This window comes from Neodiprion fabricii, chromosome 5 (genome assembly GCF_021155785.1).
Source record: "Neodiprion fabricii isolate iyNeoFabr1 chromosome 5, iyNeoFabr1.1, whole genome shotgun sequence".
NCBI lineage: Eukaryota > Metazoa > Arthropoda > Insecta > Hymenoptera > Diprionidae > Neodiprion > Neodiprion fabricii.
The window spans coordinates 18,260,937-18,279,768 of NC_060243.1; the positions used below are offsets into that span (position 1 = coordinate 18,260,937).

An 18,832-nucleotide genomic window follows, 5' to 3' on the forward strand; every position below is an offset into this window, starting at 1 on the left:
TGTCAAATCGCGCATCGATTTTTAGCGAAAAACTTTTATCTTCGGTGGTAGCCGATCCCAGGAAAAAACATTCAGATCCAGTCACATCTAACTACAAGTGAAAAACTATAAGATTGTAACGTGTCAGAATTCGTCTAGAATTTTTCCGCCCGATTCCATGTACCCGATTCATACAATATCGTAAATTCATTCCGCCGATCGGCAAAGAAATGAGAGCGCTCGGTAAAACACTGTCGGAGCACGGCTGGAAACGCCGAGCTTCACATGACTTGCCGCGTGGTACCGACTCCGTCGCTATCGTCCCGCAAACAAATTATCATATCATCATCAATAAATAGGGCCTAATTAGTTGCGTGAATCAGCCGGTCAGAGCTGCTCATAAATATTGAGGTGGCACATCGCCGATTGTACTTCGATTCTTCTGACTGTCAATATCTTTCGAATTTGCTCATAACGTTGGAAGTTAAATTATAGAATTCTTCTCATTGGCATGGGCTTTCGCGGATCATACTTGGGTCTTTCTGCATCGAAATCGAGCAGGGCGTACAGTAGAAATTTCAAAACATAGGTTTTTTTTGCCTCAAAGATGCCTTAACTGCTGAAAAATTATATATTCAGAGGATTATGCTGGTGGGATCAATATCTTAGCACTTGAACCCCTACGACCTTAGTATCCATCATTTTTTTACGACTCAAAGGTTTCAAGTGATTCAGCCATCTCGGAACTTTTGGGACACCCTGTATTTTTATACGATTATTCGGAAGTATTGATCGATTTTCTAAACTCCCATGTCCTCATGAAGTTGGAACTTATTGATTCCATCAGTATTCTTCATGTTGATGCTCCACAAAGACAATATGGATAAATTATTACTTCTTTAATAATTTAAATCCTCAAATACAGTACAGTATGTACCTCAGAATGAGAATCAGACAACTCCATCAAATTTTTAACGTTGATCTTTCACAAGAACATTGTTGTTGAATGATCGGAAATCTTCCACAACCTCGGCTACAATGCTACAATGAATACGATTTCCCTCAAAATTACAACGTGACAATTACATCAGTTTACTTGGTGTTCTAGTCACAAACAGTGGTATCTATATGTAGTTACGGTCTCGTTACCAACCAATACGTCGAGTCATTTTAACTAATTCTCCGACTGGTACACTCGTTCTTCTTCCTTATTCTGCCACATGTTTCGCAATTACCAACGCCTGAGACGCTATAGGAATGACATATCTTTGGTTGAAAATTCATCTGTTTCATTGACTAAAGTGTACTTTGTAGTGCAAAGTGTAATTTCACTGCGTATCGTTCCTGCTTGGTAATAATTAAATAGCACATATGGATGAACAAAAAGATGTCAGTCAACATAATCATCACTTACAAACAATCACGATTGGACTTTTTATACTTGGCAGCCTCATCTAAACTCGGACCACCGCAACTTCAGTAGCGATGAAACGCTTTTTATAGTATATATAATAGTAATTCAGTGACGTTAATTTTTTGAAACCATTGGCAAGCATTATTCCAAGATTCTCTGCAATACATGCATAATTTCCCAGTGTGTGTGAAAAAATAAATTATTTCTCGGCGCGTAGACTTTTCGAATCCATATCTGCCTTTCTGCAGATAATAAATTGACGAGCGTGCTCAACATATCAGGAAGAGTAGCTCGAACGATTTGAAAGAAATTTTGGATAATAAAAAATCGAGTAGTCGATTGCAATATTTTACCACATCCAGTTAAAGAATTGTGGCGGACACTGTGATTAAAAAAAATCTATATCAGGCGTGTAGTGATTAAAAAAAAATGTTTGAAAATGTTGAAAAAAAAGTAAGTGAATTCTGCAGACGCATATGATGAATAAATTCAATATCATAGAATTTCCGCATTTTACGGGTAATTTTTCATTTCCTTTATTCCGTATCGTCGATATTTTTTTCACGCATCAAGCGCTAACTCGCCAATACTTGCATTGTCTCGCACAAATTATATATTGCAATAGATGTACGCATCTACAAGACTGATAATAGTTTAATATTAGTATGCCCATTAGACGTTGAGCATGATGACTTTCACGGCATTTGCTAAAGATGACCTCAATATATTTGATATTCTTTTCAAACTCGGAACACCTGATCTCACAGTCTGCAGCCAATTGATCGTTCCAATTACAGAAGACGTTACGTCGTCGTTACGTGCGAGTGGGTTGAATTGGATATAATATGAAAGGAAATATGTGAAATCAATAGTGAACAGTAAGTTACCGCGTGTGTATTGAAAGTGATTAATTTTTGCAATTACGTATATATTTTGTTGATCGGTTAGCGAATTTGGATGAGGGATTGGAACTTTGAATGGTTTATTTTTTATCTAGAATATTTTACGGATGCTGTTAACATATTTTAAACAATTTCAGATCACATATTCTATCACTTTTCTCAACATTTCCTTACCAATTATATTCAAGAATTTTGCATTACAGTTCAGTTTTCTTGAATTTCTTTTTACATTTTTGAATTAAATTCTTTTTTTAGAGAGTAACGAATGGCTACAAATTCCGGATAGGCAAAACAAGAAGTACTCGAAATTAGTAATTTACGAATCAGAAATGCCGGTGAGGAAAAAAACAATTGTTGCCAAAACAATATTGACTTTAATTTTTTTTCACTTATCAGGTTGAAAGGAATAGTAAATACAACAGGAAACTATTGTTATACATAAAAGAAAAAAAGTTATTATGGACGTCGGGGATCGAAAAGAATGCAGGCGCCGGAAAAATATTGAAGAATCGTCCAATTTTTTGAGCGCACTGTTTTTCGGGTAAAGTATGATGATTATTCCATTGTCATCAATGTCATAAATCATCCCCAAAAAATTACAAAAAACGACATTAGTTGCTCCAGCTCCAAAAAATGATCTTCATTTGGAATCGAAAAAATTCTTCGCAATACTACAATAACTACAGCAAAAATTTCGTTTATCTTCCAAAATTAGGTATAAAAATAATGGAAAATGTTTTTTTTTTCGAGGAGATGATTAACACTCAAAGTAAACATGACGCATAATGTCGAATTCTTTGCGGACCAAATTGGAGAAATATCATGTACCATATTATATATATTATATACGGTTCAAAATGGTAAAATATTTAATTTCGAAATATTTCGAGTACGCGATCAGCTACGATTTGTAACTCAACGGTTTCTCAATGTTCGAATACTCACAGATTAAGTCGTGGACGCCGTTTTTATCGACATTTTAGAAATATTTATCCGCACATAAAGGCGGCCGTGAGGAGTAATCCACGTTAACTCGATTGGGCCCTTATTTCACAGATTTACCCAAAGATTTATTGTGGTTGCTCACTCACTGTATAAAACATTTGTCAATTATCATTAATGTTCTTTCAGCTCCCGTTTTCGAGGTAACGAATTTCGACGTCTTCGTATTCAAACTTTTCGAACGATTGTATTTCGAAATTGAAGGGTTCTGTGGCAAAAATATACACCACAGAAAGGACTGCTTTTTATCTTTCCTATGCGAATAAGTGAAACATTTTTTTTTTGGGGGGGTTACGGAATAGATAGTTACAATCAAATAAATAGAAAATCTCGTTATACCAAAAATCCCGGCGGAAGCGGAAACTTTTAATATTTCGTTCAAGATACTTTGAGCCTTTGTTTAGAAGTTACAGAGTTTTAAGAACGGATAAGGATTTTCTATTTTTTTGTAAATGCATTCTTTTATGAATTTCAGTAACTGTATCGAAAACTCTACGGATCCTAACACTCATTTTCAATCATTCCAACCAAAAGTAAAAAGTTTACAATTATCAAAGATGATCTCATCGAACCGCGTTCGTGCCAACAATTCTCTGAATGCGATGCGGTGGTTTGCTTCTTCGACACAAAAACTACACTGCTTCATACGGATGATAGACGGTGAAGCATGCGTAAAAAAGTATTTTGCATCCGTTGAACACCAAGTCCACCATATATTGAAAACGAATAAATAAAAGGTTCCGCCATACTATCTTGTTCCCGAGTTTCAATTTTGTTCTTCTTTTCTCTATTGTAGTTACAGCTTTTTACAGCACAAGTGATATTATATGGACATTTTGCTACTCCTGTGTACCATGCACGGCAATATTTCTCCAAGTTCTCAGTAATAAAGGCACAAGCCATTTCGGTCAAAGTATTAAGAATTTCGGCTTGATTCATAGGATTTTATGTAAAACTGTGAAAAATTCAAAAGGGGCCGGGGGGGGGGGGATTTTTTAAAACATTATTTTATACATAACAATATATTCCGTAAGTCCAAAAAATTGTGAAAATTGAATTACAGAGATGAAATAAACGGCGATCATTTTTGTAGTATGTATTTCTGCCGTATGTTGCGGGGTGCCTGATTGTGATCATGGTTTAAGTACATGAGATGTACTCTAAACGGAAACGCGCGGTAGCAAAGTGACGTGATAAGACCCCACCTGACATATACTTACACCATAATTGTAATCACGACGAGCGGCTATCGATGATCGCATTCACACCTAGCCGTGGAGTTATTACGGTCTATTTCGGGTTCGTAATCCGTCGACTAGGGTAACGTACTAAAGCGGAGAGGAAATTAGAGGATCTTACATTGAAGAGTCTAATGTTCGAGTATATAATTCATTTATTGCAAAACAAGTGGTGATGCGGAGGACGAAGAAGGGAAGAGAGGTGAATTCACGTGTTGGGGGAACGGAAGATGACTTGAGAGTGTGAATATATGAGGGGAAGGATCAAGGGTACTGGCTAGTTGCAGTTTGGGTGTAAAGGGAGGATTCTGCTGATGCGGTATGGAAACCGAGACAGTGAGGTGGCGATATGACGAGGATGCAGGGTGCAAAGTAACTGTAAGAGTCTGGGTAAAGAATCCGAGTTCTGAAGGATGTAACGCGTGCAATCCTTCAAATTTTGAAATACGATCCATTGAGAAATTTGAATACCGAAAAGTGAATATTCTGTAGCTCCAAAACGAAAACTGACAAAGAAACTTTCACAACACACGAAAATTTCTTACAATGAGTGAAATACCACAATAAATCGGTGTCAGGATCTGTTCGAGTTGACGGGGACCACCCCGGGTGTTTGTAGATAATTCAATGTGACGATATAATTAACACGTAGACATTTTTTTACCTTATTGTAGGATATTGCTTTCTCGTGTCGCAATTTGAGTCGAAGCATTCGTTACATGATTCACAACAAAAACGTAAATCACGAATTTTGCCGGCTAAAGTACAATCATCGTCACATGTTGAACATATTTGCATACAGATGGACACTGCCAATTTTCTGGAAGGGGTCAAAGCATGATTTACAGATAACAGATTTGTACGATCCCTTGAAATCCGACGAATCTGAACAACTCGGCGATCATCTGGAAAGGTAATTCTGTATCCGAAAAATTATACTGAAAAGTTCAATGCAAGATAGCTGTTTTTATATCATAGGACCACTCTCTTACAGCAGAGTGTGTAGTGATAAATACTTTGAGTACGTTGAAAATAAAAAAAAATTTGCTTAACAATATTCGCCTGAAACTTCTATTGCCTCAAATAGTTTTCTAATTTTGAATACTTCGAACAGCTATTAATACGATTATTATTATCAGTGATATCGCACATAATTCGGAACATTTGTGGTTCCACGATATTTTACCAAATCTAAGGTGTTATTTAGTTATTTAGGGTGATCATAATCGGGCTCAAATTCATCGAGTTTACAGCTGTCTGCTTTCCTGGAAATGAATGTAAGTCTGTTTATTTATGGAATCAGAGAGTGGATCAAGGAATTGGCTAAATCTGAAGCGACGAGGATCCTGAATAAAGATGGCGAAAAGAAGCGAACGAGGCAACCGAGCCTTGGATGGGCGCTAACGCGGATGTTCTGGCTGCTTTACATGGTTCAAGGGCTGTTCGTTTTCTTCCTCTGCGTGGTTCTATACATCGTTGAACCGGTTCTCCAGGGGTGGATCATCGAGTACTTCGATCGGGTCGAAAGTGGCATCACACGAAGCATGGCTCTCATTTACGCCGGACTTTTGGTCCTCGTGATATTCGTCGGCATACTCATCATGCATCACACTGATCTCCGCACACAGCAAATCGGGATGCGCGTCAGGGTTGCCTGCTGTTCTCTGATTTACAGAAAGGTAATCGGTTGCGTGAATCGATTGGAAAATATGATAAAAATCCTGATACACGATTAAAAAGAGTCTTGGACATTACTTGGGAAAATATCGAGCTTGTATTGTCTGGCGATATGACGAAACAAGAAGAATCCCAGGGTACTGAAAAATGTTGACGGGGGACTCCGGTGAGAGTTTGATAACAAAATTGAAATTATGGCAGTACGCGTCCTAAAAAAAATTTTTATCTTCTGCTATGGAATTGTACGCGCAAGCAACTTTTTGCAGCAAGTTTTCAGCGCGTAAAAAGTTCCTTGGGTATACACTTTCATCCTCGCTTTCATCGCGGAAGATTGAGGTCTTTTTTTAGGTCGCACACTGGCATAATCTCAATTCTGTTGTAAGGTATTTTTTATCACATCTTTTTCAATTATTTGAAAATCGAAAAACTCGATATTATCGAAATTCTATCGGCATTCCTCCTTAAAAGAAGCTAGAAATGTGATAGTTTCCGCTGTTTCTTGAAAATCCAGGAAAACGCAGAAATTTTCGGCGCTGGTGCATTTGAAAAATTTGGAAAAAATGCACGGCAGCTGCAATCAACTCTGATTACGACCCATTGAATCATGAGAATCAAATCTGAGTTGTTTACAGAAAAGACGCTTTCGAGATATAAAATTTGTGTTCGAATCAGATGAAATGTCAATCTGTCAATAGATACACAATTCAATGAAATTTTGTTCTTTTCCACACGTTTGTAAAGAGTTAAATATCTCAGATTGTTTTGCAAAATTTAAGGAGTACTGGATAGACAAGACTGCACGCAGGCGAGAAGTAAGGTGTTATAAGTATCAACCGCATTTGAATCCTTGCATTTTCAGGTTTTACGTCTTGATCAAAATGCGGTCCACAACACTGCAGCTGGCAAAGTTGCAAATTTAATAAGCAACGACGTGGCTCGATTTGACAGCATTTTTACATTCCTTCATCATTTTTGGATCATGCCAATACAGGTAATATTACAAAGTAATAAACTATTTCATTCGGGTAGGTCGTGATTTTTGACATAATCTCTACAATTCCCAGAGTCGAAATTTTCTTGATCCCACGAATTGAATAATCCTGTTGTGTTTAGTAATTATCAAATACTGCCAGTGAAAGATCTGTCGATAAAACCACAGCAACGGTAATAAATGAGAATGCTTAAGATTTTTGAGTAGATTATAGTACACTATTATATATAGTACACATTATAATACACGCTCATAGACAAATTGCAACAGCTCAATAAAGTCCGAGCCGAAGATACATACAATCGTGTTTGAAGTGTTACAATTTTTCAGGTAAAATATAAGTATATGTTCACTCAAGACAGAAGTGATTAAATATATCACTTCCTTAAAATTATGGTTGAAAAAATGATAACCTCATGTAAGAATCGTTCTCCACCGACTGACCCGCATTTTTTTTTATCCTCTCGGATCTGTTTCATAATTGGTTGTAGGTATATTGATACTACTTAAAGGTAATGTCGGTGAATTTTCCCAGATTTTTTAATTTTACTTGAATACACATAACTTAAATAAACATAACTTATTCTTTGAGTACGTAATAAGAACGGAGAAAAATTCACAGGGAATACCTCTGAGTATTACTACTATTCAACCAATTATGGAACAGATCCGAGAGGATAAAAAATCAAAAGTGGCTGAGTTGGTGGACAACGCCTCACAAATAGATCAAGAAAAATGATTTCAGAATATACTGGTAAGTCCTGCGTCGAAACCTCGACATATGTTCAAGGTTTTTGTATACTGAGAGAAAATTGTTCAACTCATCAGGCTGCGTATGCGTAAAATAATCAAACTAAGTATATCTTGTTTGTACGGAAAGATGTATTATTCGGTGAAAGGGTGCTGCGGGAATTTTTGTGTCTGCAAGGTAGGGGAGCCAACTTACTTGAAACAGATTATGAGACGTCAAACGAGTTGAAATTACATTGTTACAATGACTTTCATCGGTCCTTAGTCGTCATTCAGTGAACGACAAAAGTTTGCAAAGCCTTTCTGAATTGCTACACAAACTGTTTGGTCAGATCTGCTTGACTTGAAAAAAATTCGCATCTTCTGCATAACCTCTGCAAGCCGAGTTTGACAGCTCATGTTTGAATTGATCGGCCTGCATTAAAATATGATAAGGCTCACGCATGCGCAGTCGGACGATCAGTTTGCTGAGTTTCACCGTTTCTTCTCGGTGATTCGCAAATGCTTGGCAATAAAATTGAAACGTATATTCATTTTAAAACTTTGTGTAAAACGCTTTCAAAGTTTTATTGTTTTTGTGAACTTTAGCTGGCGATAACTGGATACGTGATGTGGCTATCAATTGGCGTCGCCGCGTTCATAGGAATCGGAGCCATGGTGACCCAGACGCTGCTTCTGCAAGGGTATTTCAGTCACGTCGGTGGAAAGTTGAGGGCTAAAATTGCCAGGAAAACAGACGAGAGGGTGCAACAGATGACCGAATTGATTTCTGGAATACAGGTGACCTTACAGGCAGACCCGTATTATTGGCAATTTTTGATTCTTTGACCAAAAGATTCAACTTTCATATCATACTCGAAGTGGGATACAATGCACAACAAGTTTCATTTGTCGAAATTTTCAATTTGCTTTTTTAAATAAGTAACTGTCTTGCCTAAGAAATGAAGAAAAAACAAATGGGGCTCGTGTACTTTACTTGAAATTCAAAATTAATATGACGATTTCCTGCGGTCCGGCAAGCTGTAATATTTTTGTTCCTTCTTTATGGTTACATTTTTTTTCCGAAATTTGACGGCTTATCGATAGGTATCGGAATCCTGTGGAATATTTTTGAATCCAGTGAAAGTATTGGAATGTATATAAAGTCACTGAAATTTATTGAAATCGGTTGGGATCCTAAACTCACGAATCGAAAGCAGACTAAATCTCCCGAATTAATTTCATATTTGTGTTAAGTATAAAGCCGGTAAAATTCTAAAACTCACCGGAATTTTTGAAATCCATCTGATGTCGGTCATCAGAATTATTCACATGGAATGGCTGGTAATATTCCTGAAACCTGCGTGTAATTTAAGTTGTATTTCAGCGTTCGGTGCATGTATTTCATTTCAAGCAAAATACGAGTCTAGTGCAATAATAAGTAAAATTATTTTTCATCCTAAAGGTATAACCATCTAAGTTGGAATTTTTTTAATTACGTTGCAGGTGGTAAAAATGTATTCCTGGGAAAAACCGTTCATCAAAATGGTATCAAAAGTCAGAGATCTGGAGCTGAAATTTATAAGCTACGCTTCGTATTTGAGAGGATTTAATTGGAGCATAATAATGCTGTCGGGAAGAATCACCCTCTACTTGACGCTGATAAGTTTTGTCCTCAACGGAAATACGATCACAGCGGAAACGGCTTTCGTTAGCGTTGGTCTGATAAACGCGCTGAGAATATCATGCGCAGTTTACTTTCCCCTGGCGCTCATCCTTGCCGGTGAAGCCGCTGTGTCCTTGGACAGATTAACAGTCAGTAATTCTATAATCGTATTACATCAACCAGGGAGATCTGTTTAGGCTTTCGAATATCTATTCGCATTTTGCGAGACAAGCGAATCCATTAAACCTTGATTCCGAGGACAAAGATATCGGCTTTATAAGCTCACCAGACAAATTTTATGAAATCTGGTTTCACCACGATATACAAATCGGGCATTCCATAAAGTATTGATCAAGATCGGAAATTTTTCATTTAGTCTAAATTATTTCTTGCAGAAGTACTGGTCGAATGACAATGCTTTGATTTTTTCCATATATCTTCAATCATCCGTGTGTGATAATGAGATATTGTCATTTTAAGACCGCCCATGTTTTTAAATCCAAAACAGTTTGCAAAATTCTGCGAAAATACAACAACATTTTCCAGCCGTATTCAAAGATTTAGATATCAGTACAGCGAAAGTTGGATTTCAGAAATGAAAAAAAATCAAAAATGACTACTGAAATGCATTTTTCACATGAAAATGATCGACAAAGTTCCCGATAATATGAGTAAAAACTGTAACATCTCAGACATGAATGATTGAGAACAACCTTAAGAATCAGAACTTGTTTTTTGATCAGTACTCGCGTCTCAAAAATTCGAGATTCAATCGAAAATACTGATTTCGGATCCTGATCGATAATTGGTTGAATAGTACTGTAGATATACTAATCGCAACCCGTCGTGAAAATATCATCTCAAAATTTAACCAAAAACCGTAAAACTGCGTTTAGGCAATAATTTTCATACAGCTGAATTAAGATTCCAAACAGCTTCCCCGAATTTTCGAAAATATTTGTTCGTTCTTATTTTAATCGTGGAACTAAAACCTGACAGCCTGATTGTGAAAATAAACACGATTTAGTTTTTCAAATTCAAAAACCAATCTTATTTTGCGTAGAGTTGACTAATTTACAAGTGCAAATCGATGATCTTGATTGAACAGGAGTTCTTACTTCTGGACGAAGTAAAATGCGTGGAAAAAGCTCAACTTGCCTGCACCGAAAACGGGCCCGGTGATGTGGATAGATTGGAAATACTTGAACACGGAGTTGGAATACGGATGGACACGGTCGCGGCGAATTGGATTTTCGGCAACCTTCCTCCAACGCTGTCCGAGGTTTCTCTGGAAGTGAAAAACCGATGTTCGTGCGCGCTTGTCGGACCGGTTGGATCGGGCAAGTCGTCACTGCTGCATCTGATTCTGGGAGAGCTGACCGTTGGCGCTGGGAAGCTGTCGTTTTTCACGGGGAAAGAAAGTGAAGCCGAAATAACCAGTCGGGATATTCGCGTCTCTTACGCCAGTCAAGACCCCTGGCTTTTCTCCGCTTCAATACGCGACAACATTTTGTTCGGTCTGCCGTACGAGAAGAAGCGGTACCAAGAGGTGCATTTTCTGTTATTATTATGCAATTCGAAGGAATTTCAGAAATACGGAATTCTGCAGAATGTAACCGAATAACAAGCTGCTTATTTGGCTGACACTAATTGGACAGCTAGCGAACTTGACGCTTGAATGCACGTTTTGAGTTCAGAATACATTATGTGACACCTTTTTTTCTGCAAGCTTAACATTCAATGACTTGGAGTCTACTGAAGCGATCGAATCCAAAATCTCATCCGCTCTCAGCTTAGAAGGCCCGCGTTTATTGAGACCAAAATCATGAAAATCCGTTGATCCGTTCTCGAGACATTATGATAGGAATATTTTTTTTTTAATTTTGTTAGGCAAAAAAATTGAAAACCATCGGGCTCATAAGAATCTGATCGTTTCACAGTTCAGAAGTGACGAGTTGATTGAAACCAGAATTGTCAAAATTCATTGATACGTTCGCAAAGTGTTGGAAAATTGTATTTTCAATTTGGTTTTCGAAAAATTCAGGAAACAGGAAAATACAGAAAATCAAAATAGTTTTTAGCGAAAAAAGCCGCGTTGATCGAAACCGAGATCATTAAAATTCGTTGATTCGTACTCGAGATATCATAATTTGGATTTATTTTTTTCTAGAATTTTAATGAAGTTTTCCATGCAATTTTTGGCGTGAAAGACGAAGAAAGAAGTAAAGGCGCTTCTCGGTAATTTTCAGGATTTATCAGTAAAAGAAGTTCTTCTTACTTCTTACTCTGTAACGGCAAGCATCATTTCGACTGATTTTCATTTGGAAAATATTGATTTGATTTAAATTGTTAACTGAAAAACTAGCTTTCACCCACTTTCAAGACTGAGAACGTCCATCAATTACGAGTGTTTGTAGATGGATCTAGATTTCATTCGCCTTTGAGATAGAAAAGGTACTTTTGTTTACTTCTAGTCAGTTTTTCAAACCAAAAAGTCACTTAACCACACCGCTGTAAATGTAAATTTCAAAATCTTAGATTTATTTCTTCATTTACTTCCAACTTTCCATGAAATCAGAATCATATACCATTCTATCGAAAACCTAAAAATTTCCTCATCTTTGAAAATTCTACTCGAAGACCTTTGTGCAACTGAATTAAGCTGAAACTTGAAATTTCCAATCCGTTTGAATGATTCTGTTAATCAGGATAAACAACTTTCATATACAGGTGACCGAAGCCTGCGCCCTGCTCAAAGATTTTGACCAACTGTCGCAAGGGGATCTGAGTCTTGTCGGCGAGAGGGGAGCTTCTTTGTCAGGAGGTCAGAGGGCTCGAGTGAACTTGGCAAGAGCCGTTTACAGGGACGCCGATCTTTACTTACTCGACGATCCTCTCAGCGCTGTGGATTCTCGAGTTGGTCGTCACCTTTTCGAGAAGTGCATCAATGGTTTCCTAAAGTCGAAAACACGGATCATAGTTACTCATCAGCTTCAATATCTCGAACAAGTCGACACTGTTATTTTCGTTAATCGCGTAAGCTCGAGAAATGCTTTGTAATGTGCAATATGATCAAGGAATTCATCATCGAATCACTTGAAATTAAGTCGTTGAATTGTCATAGACACTAGACGTTTTCTGGATTCCTAACTATGAAACCATATGTTCTTTTCCAAGTTCGTCGGGAAGTGACCACGAATTCTTAGAGTCTCCGGGACGAACTTACATTTCGTAACAGAATACATAACCCTGTCCGTCTTAATTATTACCTACATGCGGCATCTGAATTACACTTGCTGCCTATTTCAGGGTACCGTTGAATGCCAAGGAACGTTCCAGGAGTTGAATGCCTCAAACTTCCGGAATTTGATTTTCGAAAATTGTGAAAAATCTGACGGTGCCGAGTCCACGGAAAAAGTGGACGCAGACGCGACAAAATTTGAGGTACTTTTGTACACATGACGAATTTCAACTTCGCAAATATTGGTATTGACATGAAAATTTTCGAGAACATCTGGAATTAATTGAAAAATCAATTGTGTTTTCAGACAAAGGACGTAGTTCCAGGTAACGATGAACAGCGACTAAAACACACCGAGAGTATGCAGGAATTGGAAAACATAGACGATGAGGAAATGGCAACGGGATCAATATCAAGCGAAGTATACCGGGGCTATTTTTTTGCCGGTGGCAATCTATGCTCACTGGCGATCGTCGTTCTGGCCTTCGTAGCCGGACAAGTGGCGGCCAGTGGATGTGACTATTGGATGACGTATTGGACCAACCAGGAAACTCTCAAATCCACGTTGCAATCTAACAAATCCGTCGTCGGTGACATGGATTACAATAATTCCGTATCGCAGTGGGTCGATGAACGCGGATTGCTGCGACAAAATGTGGGAATTTGGGTCTATACCGCTTGCATCGCCGGATGCACCATCACCGTCGTACTGAGCAACATACTGTTCGTCAGGATCAGCATGAACGCAAGTCGCAACATACACAATGCCATGTTCTCGAACATTTTGGAAGCAACAATGAGGTTCTTCAACACTAATCCATCTGGTAGGTTTTCAATATCAGATAGCATCTTTGTGGAAATAAATTCCTTCCGCTAGTTTCAGGTAGGGCAACTACTCTGACTCTTAATGATAGTTTTTGGAATGGGGTCTTGCGTTAATACATTCAAAAAATTTTTATTCAGGTAGAATCCTGAACCGATTTTCAAAGGACGTAGGTGCGATGGATGAGATACTACCAAAGGCAATAATGGAGATGATTATGATTTTTACTACAGTGATTGGATCGCTAGCAATGGTATTCATTGTCATCAACTGGATGATCATTCCGGCAATCGTTGTAGGGGGTGTTTTCTATCCCATGATGATTTACTACATCAAAACTGCGCAGGGTCTAAAGAGATTAGAGGGCATCAGTAAGTGATAGTTGAGGAACCATTATGCGGCAAAAACTGACTTTCATGTGATGCAGATATCAATGTTTTCCTTGAGTGCCCTAAATTTTGAAGGTGTCACAAAATTGATGGTTGGTGTTTACTATTTGAACATCAGCAACCACATTTCACATAACTAATTGGTGGGCACTATATACGTAGGTCAGCGTATGCTCATTCCGAAGTAAAACCACTCCCAAGAACAGAGGTACGCTAATCACTTATATTATAACGTTCGCCTGTTTTCTAGGGCAATTTTCTTGTGAAAATACCACACCGATGAATGATTTTGTCATCAAAATAGCATTACATACGTATAAGGACGAAATCGTCGAATTCTGTTAACCCTCAGCTGGCACACTTCCCCAGCATAACATAAATGGGATACTGGGACGTCTCATACCACAACCACTAAAATGCATATCGCGAGTCAATTACTGGTTGTTTCAATTTTCAAAAATTGTCAGCGTATCTTACAACTGTTTTTCAAAACATATCACAGGTTATTTTGAAGAAATCAACACTAAGTCTGGAAAAATGTTGAAACTCCAAATACATCGGAAAAACAAGTTGTTTTTTCTTTATATTTTTTCAACCATTTCTTTCTCCAATCTCATTAGTTTAAAAAGAGCGTGAGCAAGGGTGTCACGTTTCGTACTCGACAAAGCCAGCTAAGGGTTAGTGATGTTGATTTAGATAATTACGCTTGCGTCTCGTGACTTTTTCTCGACTCTTCCTCTCCCCCATGTGACAACGCGTGATGATTGCACAGGCCTCCCCACCCCCCTAACAGTGTTACGTGTTTTATGATCGGCCCTATAAAACGAGGTTCCTGACGTTCAAAAAGTAAACCACTATCATGGATTTTTCAAAATCTTCCAAACTTATGGTAATACAGAAAAAAAAAATTTTCATTTCGTGATGATCAGTTTTCGCAACATGCTGCTTCCTTCGGCGCACTTCTTTCGACCAATCACTAATGAATCAGATTTAAAAGCCTTCAGGCTTTGAAATTTTAAGAGTACTGTGAAATGTTGTGCGGTTGACCATTTCAGCGAAGAGCCCCGTTTTTTCGCTCGTCAGTTCAACCCTTGATGGACTGGTAACAATACGAAGCAGTGGACCCTTGGTCGAAAACTTGCTGCGAAAAGAGTTCGACCGTCATCAAGACACGCACACTACGGCTTGGTATCTGACTATTGCCACATCAACTGCCTTCGGTTTTGCCCTTGATTTAATTTCGTGGCTTTTTATCGCTTGTGTTTGCTTCTCGTTGGTTTTGATGGATAATGGTCAGTGTAATGTTCCGTTTTAATTATTTTATACTGCAGATAAGTGCAGCGATAAAATCTGGAACCTCATTGCTGCGATTTACAGAAAATACTTCCGGAGGGCTTGCTGGACTTGCTATCTCACAATCACTTATCTTGAATGCTATGGTTCAAGAGGGCATGAGGAACATCACTATCGTAATTTCTCAGATGACTTCGGTCGAACGACTGCTACAGTACACCAATCTACCCAAGGAGGGACCATTCGATTTCGACAACTCTCCTCCATCGAATTGGCCTTCGATGGGCTCTCTTGTCTTCAAGAATGTCTCTATGACGTATTCAATCGACAAGCCTCCGGCATTGAAGGTGAGTGCAACATAGTTATTTACTGGTGCTCTCAATTTATAGTCCCCATTAATATACCCAGGGGTCAAAGGCTTCAACAAATTATAAGTGTGTACATTTGACCTAAGTTCTTGCGAGGATTTTCATATCCGTTATGAAATTTCAAGAAATTCAAAACGTGTCATCACCTTGATCTTATGATTGTGCGGAATCCTATGAGATTTACAGGACCTCATAGAGCTTTAAAGGAATTCATGGGACTTTATATGGTTCCGTAAAATTGGTTTACAAAAGTCAAAGGACTCCATGGTAGCCCATAACTAGGATTTCATGAAATTTTGAACTCAGGTGTACACCGAAGTTCGAGTGTAATGAATGCCTCGATTTGAACGACCTGTTCTTCTCTACGTTTCTCATGTTTGTCTCGTGATACTTTTTCTCTCTCAGGCTAGACTTTAAAACAATACAACCGCAGATGTACCATGAGTTTTTACAGAGTTGACAGTTTTCATGGCCGCATTTCTCTTTCGATCAACCGCAGGGTCTGAACTTGAACATTCGACCCGGCTGGAAAGTGGGAGTTGTGGGAAGAACCGGAGCTGGAAAATCCTCACTGATTTCCGCGCTGTTTCGTTTGGTCGGAGACGGACTAGATGGGGAAATTTTTCTGGACGGAATAAGCACCAAGACCATTGGGTTGAACGACTTGCGGTCACGGATCTCGATCATTCCCCAGGAGCCAATTCTGTTTTCCGCGAGTCTGCGGTACAATTTGGACCCGTTCGAACAGTATTCGGACGCAGAGCTGTGGAACAGTATTCGGGAAGTGGAACTTGGCGGTGTCATATCTTCCCTCGACTTTTCCGTCGCCGGAGGTGGAGCCAATTTCAGCGTTGGACAACGCCAGCTGATCTGCTTGGCCAGAGCCATCCTCAGGAATAATCGGCTGCTCGTGCTCGACGAAGCTACTGCCAATGTTGATCCCAAGTTAGTAAATTCATCATAACATCGATTGTGAAATTGTATTGTCCGCTTATGAATTAATTGAAAAAAACGCCCTCCATTCATCCATGAAAATTACTTCCATTTCTTTTTTCTCGGTTTCTGGGTGAGCTGACTTTGGTTTATACCTCTAATGACACTGCAGAGATGTTGCGGAAACTTATTAAAAAATTGTATGAAAATCGGTTATGGAGTTGTTGAGATTATCGTGTATACAAGTGTGCGTCTAAATTTAATGCAGCGATATTTTTTCGAATGCAGCAGGAGAGATCAGTAACTTGATAGTTTTGTTTCAAGAAGAACCAGACAAATCAGGTGTTTTATGAAACTGCATAGAGAAATTTGCTTTCAATTAGTCAATTTGATTTGTTTTAATTCCACAGCACCGATGCCTTGATACAAAGAACCATCAGACGAAGGTTCGTTGATTGCACCGTGTTGACAGTGGCTCATCGGTTGAACACGATAATGGACAGTGATCGAGTTCTGGTCATGGATGGCGGCTGCATCGTGGTGAGTGTATAATTTTCAGTTAGTTGTTGCAAGAATCGATTGCACAAGTAGAGCATCGATGATAAAACGGTACTCGTTCTTCACGATGTTATAACAGGAGTTCGACCATCCGCATTTGCTGTTGAAGGATCGCGATGGTTACTTTTCGCAAATGGTTCAACAAACCGGAAAAACGATGGCGGAAGAATTGGCGAAGATTTCTGAAAGCGCATTTCCTGAAACTTCAGACATCGCGAGCGATGTAACAAATGATGGTGAAAAAATAGAATGAGAAGATCCCTTTTCAATAATTTTGCGTCCTTCATTTATTGTACGATCAAGTTGCTTGTCTGAAGTTTCACAATAACAAATTCCACTATTGCTGTACTTATGCGCAATTTCAATCCGATAACTCTCAACAATTTTTCATAATGTCGAATGGCACCTCGATACATATAAGAATCTCAGATTTCTACATTAAACATTAAAAAAAAAAGAATATGAAAACTATTGACATCCAATAAGATTAAATTATGAATAATCAACAGTAAGATGTAATTATTCATAATCATATATCTACTTGCAGTTATAACCCTGGACATAGGTAATTAGATTTCAAGATCTAGATTGAATTGAACAATTTTTTCTCGAAAATTTAATGATCGGGTGCAATTACGTCTGCTAAGCATAACAATCTGAAATTGGTTAGACGATTTCAATACATCTTTGAAAAGTGAATATTCGTATGCAAAGGTTCTTTGTAAGATAGTATCTATTCGTTACATCGAAGGTCTTACATACTTCAGAATTTACTAGTTATACTCCTCCGCGGTCTCTATACCAAAATTTTTTCACATGTACTGTAACGTGGCAGTTCGGTTAGGCCTGCCCGTTACAAGAGACTCCCTGAACCCTGGGCGAGATCCCGGAATCAGGGTCTAGAAAATCGAGTCGCGGAATAATCTCAGAGAGCGCCAGAACTGGAGTCACGCACCCGAGCTTCGACAGGGACGAAATAGAGTATTGCGACCAAGATATTTCAGGTTTTTGTTTTTTTTTTTATTTTTTTTTTGAGTGCACCGGCTACCCTCCAGTGACCAACTCCGACACCGAACATCTTTCGAGGCAAGGCGAAACCACGACGATCTCGCGGGAAGGACACCGAGGCTGCGGAGGGGGAGGCAACGCAGATCCCTGCAGCGAGGGAATCCAAGGCGGACGCGTTTCCCGCTGGCGGCCGGCGCGCCGCAGCCTCCCCGCTCACCCCGCTTACGCCCAACCAAGGCAACCGCGAGGTACCAGCTAGCGACGAGGGAGCACCACCCCGCCCAACCCCAGGACTACGTAGAGCTGCGCGGGAGACGACATCGCGATCTAGCCTTAAGTTCTGCGCCGCGTAGAGACGACAGGTGCGCGGCAAGTTGCGCAATCCCCAAAATCGATGACCGATCGATTGTTGCGCATTCTTAGGGTGATGACGTCACGAAAAATTAGCGCGACGAGATCGGCGTTGCGACCATCCGAGATCACTCTAGTTCTGGCGAGTGGCCCAGGTGGTCGTTTTGTTCGAAGTAGCGTTTGCAGTGGTGTTGCGGTAGACAAAAAAAAAAAAACTGATTTCGTTGCGAAGAAGACAATGAACTGTCACGAGGGGGTCGGCCAATTTGT

The 18,832-nt window shown here is 39.0% G+C and overlaps 1 protein-coding gene across 1 annotated transcript; it reads left to right on the plus strand.

Annotated features, from left to right (window-relative positions):
* Window positions 1-1,714: 1,714 nt before the first annotated feature.
* On the plus strand, window positions 1,715-18,019 carry LOC124182605 (ATP-binding cassette sub-family C member 4-like). The gene is made up of 18 exons (XM_046570096.1): window positions 1,715-1,846; window positions 2,191-2,271; window positions 2,692-2,836; window positions 5,338-5,448; window positions 5,839-6,214; window positions 7,072-7,203; window positions 8,542-8,733; window positions 9,439-9,747; window positions 10,707-11,147; window positions 12,329-12,634; window positions 12,908-13,042; window positions 13,147-13,663; window positions 13,803-14,033; window positions 15,107-15,343; window positions 15,429-15,691; window positions 16,212-16,657; window positions 17,056-17,185; window positions 17,283-18,019. The coding sequence occupies exons 3-18, from the start codon at window positions 2,754-2,756 to the stop codon at window positions 17,454-17,456; spliced, it is 4,083 nt and encodes a 1,360-aa protein (XP_046426052.1). The 5' UTR covers window positions 1,715-1,846; window positions 2,191-2,271; window positions 2,692-2,753; the 3' UTR covers window positions 17,457-18,019.
* Window positions 18,020-18,832: the final 813 nt, after the last annotated feature.

Excerpts from the sequence above, each read along its gene's own strand:
- LOC124182605 (XM_046570096.1), top strand. The coding sequence starts at position 2,754 with ATGGACGTCGGGGATCGAAAAGAATGCAGGCGCCGGAAAAATATTGAA. Across the intron at positions 2,837-5,337 it reads TTGAGCGCACTGTTTTTCGG|ATGGACACTGCCAATTTTCT; the intron begins GTAAAGTATGAT and ends ATTTGCATACAG. Across the intron at positions 5,449-5,838 it reads CTCGGCGATCATCTGGAAAG|AGAGTGGATCAAGGAATTGG; the intron begins GTAATTCTGTAT and ends TTATGGAATCAG.